The following is a 12,229-nucleotide window of genomic DNA, read 5'->3' on the forward strand; positions in this document are numbered from 1 at the left end:
TACCAGCTCCATCTGGTACGTAGGCTGAGACCCTATCTGCCTGCAGACTGTCTCGCCAGAGTGGTACATGCTCTGGTTATCTCCCGCTTGGACTACTGCAATGGGCTCTACGTGGGGCTACCTTTGAAGGTGACCCGGAAACTACAACTAATCCAGAATGCAGCAGCTAGACTGGTGACTGGGAGCGGCCGCCGAGACCATATAACACCGGTCTTGAAAGACCTACATTGGCTCCCAGTACGTTTCCGAGCACAATTCAAAGTGTTGGTGCTGACCTTTAAAGCCCTAAACGGCCTCGGTCCAGTATATCTGAAGGAGCGTCTCCTCCCCCATCGTTCTGCCCGGACACTGAGGTCCAGCTCCGAGGGCCTTCTGGCGGTTCCCTCACTGCGAGAGGCCAAGTTACAGGGAACCAGGCAGAGGGCCTTCTCGGTAGTGGCGCCCGCCCTGTGGAACGCCCTCCCATCAGATGTCAAAGCGATAAACATCTACCTGACATTCAGAAGACATCTGAAGGCAGCCCTATTCAGGGAGGTTTTTAATATGTGACATTTTAGTGTATCTTTCATCTTTGTTGGAAGCCGCCCAGAGTGGCTGGGGAAACCCAGCCAGATGGGCGGGGTACAAATAATAAATAAATAAATAAATAAATAAATAAATAAATAAAAATAATAATAATAATTGCCTGTCTGCAAGGACCACCATCCCTAGCTGTGGCTGGAGTTGAGCAACATTTGGAGAGGCACAGGTTCCCCTTCTGAGACTGCAGTACTGCTGCAGCTAAGCAGATAAAGGCCTGAGCAGCCCCTTTGCCTCGAGGCTCCCAGTGGCCTCCTATCTGAGCGAGATGTGTATGTTTTAAGTGTGGGCAATGCCACCTGAAGTTGCAAGAAGCCAGAGCGGTTGCCAAATGGAAGTATACCTGAAGGAGCGTCTCCACCCCCCATTGTTCAGCCTGGACACTGAAGTCCAGCCCCAAGGACCTTCTGGCGGTTCCCTCACTGCAAGAAGTGAGGTGACAGAGAACCAGGCAGAGGGCCTTCTCAGTAGTCGTGCCCACCCAGCAGATGTCAAGGAAATAAACAACTATCTGACTTTTGGAAGACATCTGAAGGCAGCCCTCTTTAGGGAAGATTTTAATGTTTGATGTTTTATCGTGTTTTTAATATTCTGTTGGGAGCCGCCCAGAGCGGCTGGGGAAACCCAACTAGATGGGCGGGGTATAAATAATAAATTATTATTATTGTTTTGAGGAGTGAAAGTGTGCAGTGGTAGAAGCCCCAATTGTGCAAACTGGACCATTTTGCACCTGCTTTACAAATAAAACAATTTGCGGGGATTTGTGCAGTGTAAATTTTGTGGCTCTTGGGTTCCTCCCCCACTTCAAGGGAACCATGCCTACCTTTGCTTTATCTGTAACTTATAGGATGAGGAATCACACTTTCCGGATACAGGACACTACTTTTTGTTAGAAAACTGTGCTGGCAGGGCAGGAAGAGAATAAGACTGGGTCTCTTTCTTAGGCGAAGTCATATAGGCCAAAAGGAGCCTGGCCTGGCCACTGCATCCTTCACAAGTTCGCACTGCCAAGTTAGCAGGGTGAAATAGCACATTCCAAACAGCACAGTCCAAAAGCAGGTCTGTTCCTTGCAAATATAGTAAGGTAAAGGTAAAGGGACCCCTGACCATTAGGTCCAGTCGTGACAGACTATGGGGTTGCGGCGCTCATCTTGCTTTATTGGCCGAGGGAGCCGGCGTACAGCTTCCGGGTCATGTGGCCAGCATGACTAAGCCGCTTCTGGCAAACCAGAGCAGCACACGGAAACGCCGTTTACCTTCCTGCTGGAGCGGTATCTATTTATCTACTTGCACTCTGACGTGCTTTCGAACTGCTAGGTTGGCAGGAGCAGGGACCGAGCAACGGGAGCTCACCCCGTCGCGGGGATTTGAACCACCAACCTTCTGATTGGCAAGCTCTAGGCTCTGTGGTTTAACCCACAGCGCCACCCGCGTCCCTTTGCAAATATAGTAACTGGGCAACATTGCTGAGCAGGTACCTTCAAACTGATAGAGAGCCACACAGGTGCCTATGGGAGACGTCATCTCCTCCTCAAAGTCGTCATCAAACTCGGTGTAGATGGGCTGGTTGAGTGCGTCCTGATTCTCATCAGAGTGGGTGGTGTTGAGGCTGCAAGGGGAAGGGAGAAAAGAGAGTGAAGCTGGTTCTCTCTCCAGTACTAGGATCAAAGCAAGTCAAGGAACCAGGGCTGCTGGGCTCTCCTGCAAAGCTTTCCTTAGACAAATGCTTCCCTCTGATATTCAGGACCTCCGTATTCATGCTGCACCGCAAGCGGCAATTACTGAATCTGATCAAGAGCCAGGAGGGTCAGTACCAGTTAATGGGATGGAGGTGGGAGAAAAACAAAAGAATCGGAAGGGAGAGAAAAAGAAATGTTCTCCTTACCAAAAAGCAAACAATCCCTTCCCTGGCCCAAAAGGGTAGGACGATCCAGCTGCTAACCTACACAAATGCTACCTATTCAATTCGGGCTCACAAAGCACCAATAAAGCAGATGCACTCTACAAAGGATAATGCGCAGCTCACGCAAGTGAGCCAAGCCACTTTCTGCAGGGGGTCATTGTCCTTTTAAGCTCTGAGAAAACTCATATCTTAAACAAACATCAAATAGGAGATGGTTATATTTGCAAGTAACCACCAACTGACTTCTGTGAATGGGTCATGGAATCGTAGAATTGGAAGGGATACCAAGGGTCATCTAGCCCAACTCCCTGAAATGCAGTGTCACTCATGTTTTGCATAGAAGTGTGACCCATTCACCTCCGTCTTTTGTTCTCATGGCCCCACTATTTTAAACCATTTTCCTGCATGTGCAGAGGGCTTTGCTGCTTTCTTCTGACAACGTGGGTTATTTTGAGTCCAGGCAACCACCCTGCTGGGGACTGGACAGGACTGGGGTTTTTATTATTTTTTATTCTGTAGTTCTTGTCTTCTTCTACTGATCTTTGTGAGCTCCAGGTTGCTTTCCAGTAAAAGCACTGCACTGTACACTGGAAAAAGCAGCAGGCCTCAGACTAGGGAGAGACTCTGGGGCCTGGTGCAAGGGGACAATACCCTCAGAAAAGCAACTGACATCAGCCACAGCCACAGGCCCGGCCTCCACTGCTTCTAGGAACAGAAGCAACTGGACAATGTGTCTTGATTTTTCTGCTGCTTCTCTCTCCAGCCTGTAACATCCAGGGCTTAGGGACAATTTCATGTCCCCGAAGTTAACTCTTTAGATGGAGGTGGGGAGGGTCAAGCAACAAACTGAATACACCAAAAACTAGGTTTCAGTGGAAGAGTTAATGAGAACCTGTGATAAGGTAGTTGCAAATATGTGTACAGTGGTACCTTGGATCTCGAAGTTAATCTGTTCCAGGAGTCCGTTTGACTCCTGAAACCGTTAAAAAAGAAAACAAGGCACAGCTTCCAGTTGGCTGCGGGAGCTTCCTGCACTCAAGCGGAAGCCGCGTCAGAAGTTCGGCTTCCCAAAAATGTTTACAACCTGGAACACTCACTTCCAGGTTTGCAGCGTTCGGGAGCCAATTTGTTTGGGAGCCAAGCCATTTGAGTACCAAGGTACCACTGTACTGTACTGGCTTTTTCAGATTCGGATCTCTGCTTTAACCATGTTATTTACAATTCCTAATATTAATGGGAATTGTAACTCGCAGTGTGTAACAACTTTTAAAGACTTGAAAAACACATGATACATGAACCCTTAACTAATGTAAAAAATAATAATCCAATGTGTCTGGGGGGTTATTGGTTTGCTTCTGTTTTCGATTATGTATTTTGTGTTGTTATATATTGTGATTTTCTCTTGTAAACTGCTCTGAGACCTGTGGGTACAGGACAGTAGAGAAACTTAATTAAGTAATTAAAGATGAATTTGAAGCTCAAGGAAGTTTTGAGGCCTTGGCTCCGTTCCAACGATCAACTCAGCCCATGTAGCTCATGCCAACTTGCTGCCAAGCAGCAAGTTGTGCCACTGCAGCAAAGCAGCCCTTCCAGGGACTTGGAGAGACTTGGCTCATCTTCTGTTCATAAAAAAAGAGGGCTCCTGGCACACCTGCTATGGGGGCAGCTGGACGTCCTGCACCTTGCTCTGCAAACCCAGCTCTCACCTGTCTTTGTCATGCGAGCAGTTATTGTTGTTCAGGGCGCTTGCATGATCCAAGTGGCGGTTGTAGCGTGTGACGCTATCGGGTCGGTTACTCAACATCCTGCTCTCTGCATCTGCCAACCAAGCCTACAGAAAAAGAAGGGACACAGTTAGGATTTCACTGCACAGATAAAAGGTAAAGGACCCCTGGACGGTTAAGTCCAGCCAAAGGCAACACTGGGGTTGTGGCACTCATCTCGTTTTCAGGCTGAGGGAGCCAGCATTTGTTCACAGACAGCTTTCTGGGTCATGTGGCCAGCATGACTAAACCTCTTCTGGTGCAATGGAACACTGTGACGGAAGCCAGAGCACATGGAAACACCATTTATCTTCCGGTCACAGTGGTACCTATTTATCTACTCGCACTGGCATGCTTTCGAACTGCTAGGTTAGCAGGAGCTGGGATAGAGCAATGGGAGCTCACCCCATCGCGGGGATTCGAACCGTCAACCTTCTGATCAGCAAGCCCAAGAGGCTCAGTAGTTTAGACCACAGCGCCACCCTAATCTTTCCCATAGTGGTGCCTGGGCTGCTTGCACAGCTGTCCTGTCTGCTGTGACTTCTTGAAGAATGAAAACGTGTGGATGGCCACAATGATCCACTGAAGAAAACAAGACCCTCTCCCCCGACCCCAATGTTTCATCCATCCCTGTTCTAATCAGGCTTTCCACACACGACACTCAGGGCTACCTGAAGATGCTGTGATGCTCAGGGTAGAAAATAGTGGAGAAAAAAGGACAGATTGCTCCTCCTCCTCCCTCAGTGTAACTTGTCAGGAAGCTGCTCTGTGCAAATGTCATGGGAATGAATAACAGCAAGGCTGCAGCTTTTGTCCCATCTAATGAGCAGTAATGTACATCGGTTTTCGAAAAGCTTAGTTCATGAACAACTTGGAACTCAAACGCCGCAAACCTGAACATCTGGTGTGGCTTCCGATTGGCTGCAAGACGCTACTGCAGCCAATCGGAAGCCGCATCTTGGTTTCTGAATGTTTTGGAAGCCCAACGGACTTTTGGAACGCATTCTGTTCGAAAACCAAGGTACGGCTGTATATCAGCTGCTATTTGTAAGATGGTGAAGAACCTGAACTAGGAAGTCGCTAGTTCAGATCCAATAAATTGGGGATCGCAGTCAACGCACTCTCAGCTGGCCCCTTCAACCTGGAAGATTCAACCAGCGAAGAACCCTCCCATTTTGTCTCTGGCCTGGCCTGGGTGGCTTCTGTGCAGAGAGTGGATTCAGGCAGTGAATCTGGGCAAATGCCTGACCCTACCACTGTCTGGAGCCGATCACAAAATCACCTCCGTCTCACACTTGCTAGGCACACCCCGATCTGTTAAAAGGTCAGGTCTTTTGTTTATGGGCGCCATTGCTGTTATAAGAGAACAAGGGAGGTGTTCACAGTGAGTTCCGGCGCCTCTTTCTCTAGAAAAATCGCATCGGATATGGTGTGAAGCAGTTTACAGGGCTACTGAAGAAGTGGGCAACTGGATCTGGCCGGCAGCCCATATCTCCACCCCCTCCAGTAGGCCAAATACAGCAGGTGGGCAGGATGGCTCATCTGCCCATCGCTGGAGTGACACTTTTTTTGCCCTCACAGTTGAAATCAAATGGTGAGGGCAAATGCGCAGCTTGCGGAAGTGCCCCACTAGACCTGATGAACAATTGCAAACCTCTTTTGGTGGAAACAGGTCTCTCACCTGCTCCAGATGGCCGTGACTTGCTTGAAATGGCCCTGTAGGCCCAATGAGGAGGTTCCCTAACCCTGGATTACTGATATGAATGACAAATAAATTGCTGCCCGGTTCAGATCTACAAAAATAGAATTACGCCTAAACCTTAACATTTGGGACACAGTTCCGGGTCAGCCGTGCCTGAGCCATACATGTGATGATGGTAATGATTTATATAAGTGCCAGTAAGGAACCTGCAAGTAAGGAACCCCCCACTTTGCCTGCCAGTCCCTTACTTCACATTTCTGGACTTCTAGTCGCAACCTCTCAATGTTGCCCAGAGTCTCAGAGATCTTTGGCTCAAGGCTATTAGGGTCTCCCATCTGCGGCGTCTTCTGGTAAACATCCTTCATCTTATTTAAGGCATCCCTGAAAGAAAGGAGGAGGGCAAAATGTTCTGCGTTGTGAAGATACTCTAAAAAAGCAGGTTCATAAAATCAGGAATCCATGGGGTTGGCCGCCTTGCGTTGCCCAACAGGGCCAGTTAGGTATTCTTAACATTCCGTGCCGTCCGAAAGCAAAAAAATTCATTCATTTTTCCAGAGGGGTAGCTATGCATGCTGTTTTTGCTGCAAAATACTAGACCCCCGAGGCACCACAAAGACAAATGCATTACAACTGTTATAGCTTTCCTGGGCTAGAGTCCACCATCAGGTGCATGATTGTAATCCTAAATATAGGCAGCGTCCTCATTTGCATATCATGATAAGCCACCATGCTTTAAACTGTGAACATGCCTTTTCCTGCAAACATGGCACACCCCTTCCCTCTAGTTTGCATGGCACAAACAAGGCACACTGAGACTTTCTGGATCACCTGATTCTAGACAGTGGCTTGTTTGTTTCAAAGAAACTATGGACGGTAAGCCAGAAACACACTAAGAGTGGATTAAATTTAATGATTACTTAGTTAAATATGTTAAGTTAAATTAACTGAAAACAGCTTGCAGATACTTAATTGGCCTAGGATTTTATTTATGTTAAGTGATGAATTAATATGTTTAATTTCATAATGTGAAGATCTAAGGATGTTAATGTTTAAGTTAAATTTTATAAGAACTGTGATTTGGAAAACCGTTAAAAGGATATGCAATGAAATCCAACCAAGGGGAAGTGAGGAAGTCACTTAACAATGTTAATAAGTGTAATTTTCAATAAGGCTATGATTTATGTTTGTTTGTTTTATGTGTTTGTTTGTTTGTTTGTTTGTAATGTTGTGAAAACAATAATTTTTTGGAAAACAAACAAACAAACAAACAAACAAACAAAAACATGCTAAGAACAAACCCTGGTTCATTTCTGACTTTCTGTTCATGGTTTTCTTGCAACAAACAAACTATGGCCTGGGTTTGGATGACGCAGCGAGTGGTTGGGGTTTCCAGGCAGGGGGAGAAACCACATGGCAAGGGAGAGGCAGGCTCACGGTTCAACAATTGTTTAAGACACTAGACTGTGGCTTCTCATGACATGCAAACCAGGGCAGCGAGGTCAGAAGGAAATGAAGGGCATAATCTACAGAGGAAGCTTAAGCTCAAACAATGATCTCTAGAGTCTGATCCAGCAAATGGCAGGAAAAACTACAATGGTATCTTGCAGCACCGTAAATGACTAAACAAATTTATGACGGCATTAATTTTCATGGTTCGTAGAACTGTAGAGTTGGGAGGGACCCCGAGGGTCATCCAGTCCAATCCCCTGCAATGCAGGAGTCTAATGATGATGATGATGATGATGATGATGATGATGATGATGATAATAATAATAATAATAATAATAATAATAATAATTTATTTATTCCGCAGCCACTCTAAGCGGCTCCTAATTTAGAATATTAAAAATACAATAAAACATCAAACATTAAAAACTTCTCTAAACAGGGCTGCCTTCAGATGTCTTCTAAAAGCCAGGTAGTTGTTTATTTCCTTGACATCTGGTGGGAGGGCGTTCCACAGGGCAGGTGCCACCACCGAGAAGGCCCTCCACAAAAGCATCTATGATATCACCTTCCATACGATTAAGGATTTCTACGCAAAAGCAAAATTTTGCACAGCCCTAAAATCCCTATGATTATTTATTTATTTTCTATGTCACCCTTCATCTGAGGATCACGGGGTTTACAATATAAAAACACACACAAAAATTATCCTAGTAACCAGTGCTATTTTTCAGGGGTTTTCAAGGGTACACAATACCAAGGGTACACAATACCAGCACACACATCTCTCTCTCCCTCTCTCTCTTAAAGTGTTGCACTTACTGTAACAACTTCATGGTGAGTACCGACACCTATTTTACTACGGGGAAAGGCACTGATAGTAACAAACTAACCAAAAGTAAGCCGTTTGAAAGGCCTTGGATTGTTTGATGAGCCAAAGGCATGGGAGAAAAGGAATGTTTCACCCGGCTAGGCGAGCCTCCCTGGGGAAAGCATCCCACAAATGGGGAGCCACTGCGGAAAAGGCTCTGCTCTCATGTTGCCACCCTTCAGACTTATCGTGGGGGAGGCACGCAAAGGAGGGCCTCAGAGGATGGTCTCAGGGTCCAGCTAGGTTCATATGGGGAAAGGCGGCCTTTGAGACCCTGAGCCTTTTAAAGCTTTGTAGGTCAAAACCAGAACTCTGAATAGGGCCTGGAAACTGATGGGCAGCCAATGCAGTCAGTCAGGATCCTGCCCTATGACAGATAGCAACCGACAAGCCATGAACTTTTTGGCCTTTTACCAAGTCAAGTGTTTTCAGCCTGGCTGTTTGGGAAAGACCGACGAGATAGTGCCTTTTTGTATTAAAGGCTACAGGTATTTACTTGGGAGTAAGTCCCTTTGAACTCAACAGGGCTTACTTCTAAGCAGGCATATAGAGGGCTGAATTCTAAGCGCTACAGTAAGACAGGGAGTAAAACTGCTTGGGCTAAGCCTGGTGTCGGTAACACTGAAGGCTAGATTGTTCGTGGATATTATAAACCATTATTAACTATCAAGTTTAACTACAGATTTTGAAAAGATTCAAATACTGAAATCTCAAGATATATATATATATTTAAAAAACTGCCAAGAGCTAATTTTAAGCACTGCTTAGACCACACAAATCCCATCTTAAGAGCCTAACAAGCAAAGAGGATGGTGGTTTTCGGTTTCTGACCTCTGATCGAGTTCTTTCTGCAGCTCCCGATTCCTTTCTTCAATCTTCTGCTGGAGCTTTTTTCTCCTCTGTTCTGGAGGCAGATGGCTAAAGTCCTCCGTGATCACAGTCTGGCAGCAGGAAAAGAAACACACATGAATGGCATTGGTGCCCTTAAGGCGCCTCTATGCGCATTGCCCTACTGACCCCAACCCCTGCCTCTTCCCTTGTCCACCTAATCTGTCCAGCCCATCTGTGGTTAGGGCACATCATTTAGCACAGCCCCAGGCACAGAAAGGACCACCGACAGCTTGCAGGCAGCAATGATCCCAGGGCCTAAAGCAGGAGTCAGCAAACTAAGGTCGCAGGTCAGATCAGGCCCAATTGCCTTCAGGATCCGGCCTGCGGACTGTCCATGGATCAGCATGGGGATTCTGTTCCTTCGGGCTGCGCCATTCCCCCCCTGCGCCATTCCATTTTCCCCTCTCTCCTTCACACACCTCATCGCCACCTCCAGGCTTCTCCCCGCCCTGCCTAGAGGAGGAAGGGGGCTGGGCTGAGCTAGATGAGCGCCATTTTAAGCAGCTATCTCCAGAGCCAGCTTTCACGCTGCTCATCTTCCCTCCAGTGCCGCTGCCACTGCCCTGGTACTCCTGTGGGCCAGAGAGTGGAGTGGAGTGCATGAGTTCGCTCTGCCCACCCATGAGAAGCAGCAGCGGCAGTAGTGGTGGCAGCAGCGGCAGTCCCTGGGAAGGTAAGCGCAGAAGCTGGGAGTGGGGAGGAGGACTACTTGCCCCCCTCGCCTCTTCTTCCAGCCCCCCAGTGCCGTTTCTCTGGCCCGCCACAAGGTCTGAAGGACAGTGGACGGGCCTGTGGCTAAAATTTTTTGCCGGCCCCTACCCTAAAGCCTCACAGGCCCTGCTGCAGCAGATCTTGCTTGCCCTACCCAGTGTTAGGATATTGATATTCCATTCCACCTTAAAACAGATGTGTGGATTGTTGTGTGTCACATGGCTGTTTACACACCAGCACAGCACAGCTTGCTGGGAACTTGCGTTTCTGTATAGCTTTTGCTTATGCTGTTTGCTTGGAAACGAAGGGGAGCAGACATGTTTTTCCTTTGTCCTGATGCTGCATAAAATGCCTGTAAATATGTTTTTAAAAGGTAAAGGGACCCCTGACCGTTAGGTCCAGCCGTGGCCGACTCTGGGGTTGTGGCGCTCGTCTCGCTTTACTGGCCAAGGCAGCCGGCATACAGCTTCTGGGTCATGTGGCCAGCATGACTAAGCCGCTTCTGGCGAACCAGAGCAGTGCACGGAAACGCCGTTTACCTTCCCGCCAGAGCGGTACCTATTTGCACTCTGACGTGCTTTCGAACTGCTAGGTGGGCAGGAGCAGGGACCGAGCAATGGGAACTCACCCCGTCGTGGGAATTCGAACCGCTGACCTTCCAATCGGCAAGTCCTAGGCTCTGTGGTTTAACCCACAGTGCCACCTGCGTCCCTAAATACGCTTTACACAGCCTCTAATTTGCCCTTTTGTTGCAAAGAGTTCTTATCTCGGCTGGCTTGCGTGCTCAGTTTCTGAAGTTTTCATGAAACTTGAGTTGCAGTTATACGCTGATCCAAGGACCGGGGTTCGCCCGACTGCTGGCCAGTGAGCTGGAGCCAGCTGGGGGCCTGCCAATTGCCACTGCAACCCAACACCCAGCTCTACGTATAGGGCACTAGGACAGGTCCACCAGAAATAATCAACAGTGCTTTTGAGCATTCAAAGAACTTCATAGCATTATTTCAGCAGTTCTTATGGCAAACCTGTAAGCTAGACCACCTGTACCTTTCCCCTCCGTGGGGTGAAAGTGACTGGGGAGTGACTTGGGACAGGAAAAGTGGAAAGGAACAAGGAAACACCTCCCCCACCTACATGATCTTCCACTCCAAACTCCCGTCTTACAACACAGCTTTGGAGGGCAAATAAATAAATTGGGAGGGGGAAACCTCACGCCACTAAGCAACACGTGTAGTTTGAGCATGAGTGGTGCATGGATTGCATAAGACCAATTAGTGAAGGCCAGGGTTAGATCCTAACTGGGGACTTCTTAGCACACAGCCAGGGTGAAAATGCAGCAGAGCAGCCTTCTTTTCCACCCTTGTGTCATTCATTCTCTACTGTGCGCTGTAAGGGTCAGAACAGAGGGGCAACAGGCACCCTCATCAGATCTAGCCAGAAAAGCAAGCCAAGGCATCTATGACCTTGTTAGACAACTACAGATTATCACAGCAGGCTGTGAGCCCTTTCCAATTCCATGATCCGTAGGTCTTTCTAAAACAAGGGACCACAAATGAAGTCGCACCAAGGCTGAAAGACAATCTACCCTAGGGCTGCTTGGTAGTGACAGAGGCAAGGCAGGGAGTGTGTTTGCCTCCCTTCTACAGAGTGTAATTCGACTCAACTGCACAAATCACCAGAGTTATTTGCTCCATAAGCGTCATCTTCCAGCACACTTGCTCATCTGCTTTTGTGGCATAAATGTGGCCTGAATTGTGCAAACTGACTGATAAGAACTGATGGGCTTTGCTTTGGGAAGAAGGGTGCCTTCCGATTTCTCCCACCACCTAAGCTTGTAACAAGTTCCCAAGTAAAAGCCACCTTATCTGAGACCTGAACCCACAGTACCTAAGAAATGCAGCAACTAAACCCTTCTCTTCCTCCAGCTTTTACTGCTTTGGCATGATTTCGTGGAAGCATGCATAAGAATGCTTTAGGTATGTAAGATTGGAAAGTGCAAGTCTTTGAAACTACATTCATGCGTGGACTACGACTGCCAGTTCATTGGAGCTAAAACTAGTTCTTGTTTGGGTCTGTGCAAATAAAATAAAATAATAATAGTAATAATAATAATAATAATAATAATAATAATAATAATAATAAGGCACAGCTAAAAAGTCAATAACCCAAATCTCAGGCAGACACTCTAAGCTATCGCCTGAGGTCACTTGTGCTAGTATCTGAGCTCAATGGACCTCATTGCCCTTGCAAGACTCCACGTATCAGGAGCCCTATAGGTCAGAATGGAAGAGGGAGGGGCAATATCTGTCTTTAAGACATTTTATAGGTATATGTCAGACCTGAGGTCAAGAAAGCAGGGTAACCAG

At 47.3% G+C, this 12,229-nt stretch overlaps 1 protein-coding gene across 2 annotated transcripts in view; it reads right to left on the reverse strand.

Moving 5' to 3' along the window:
- Positions 1-12,229, reverse strand: part of TRIP10 (thyroid hormone receptor interactor 10) — an 83,946-nt gene that overhangs the window by 3,172 nt on the left and 68,545 nt on the right. For both annotated transcript variants that reach the window (XM_083719050.1, XM_083719049.1), the window contains 4 exons: positions 9,096-9,205; positions 6,196-6,328; positions 4,189-4,313; positions 2,058-2,188 (listed from right to left, as the gene is read on the reverse strand). In XM_083719050.1, the coding sequence (XP_083575176.1) occupies positions 2,058-2,188; positions 4,189-4,313; positions 6,196-6,328; positions 9,096-9,205 (499 nt within the window). The remainder of the gene's footprint in view (positions 1-2,057; positions 2,189-4,188; positions 4,314-6,195; positions 6,329-9,095; positions 9,206-12,229) is intronic.

The sequence above is a fragment of the Podarcis gaigeae genome, assembly GCF_964106915.1.
Source record: "Podarcis gaigeae genome assembly, chromosome: 17".
Lineage (NCBI taxonomy): Eukaryota > Metazoa > Chordata > Lepidosauria > Squamata > Lacertidae > Podarcis > Podarcis gaigeae.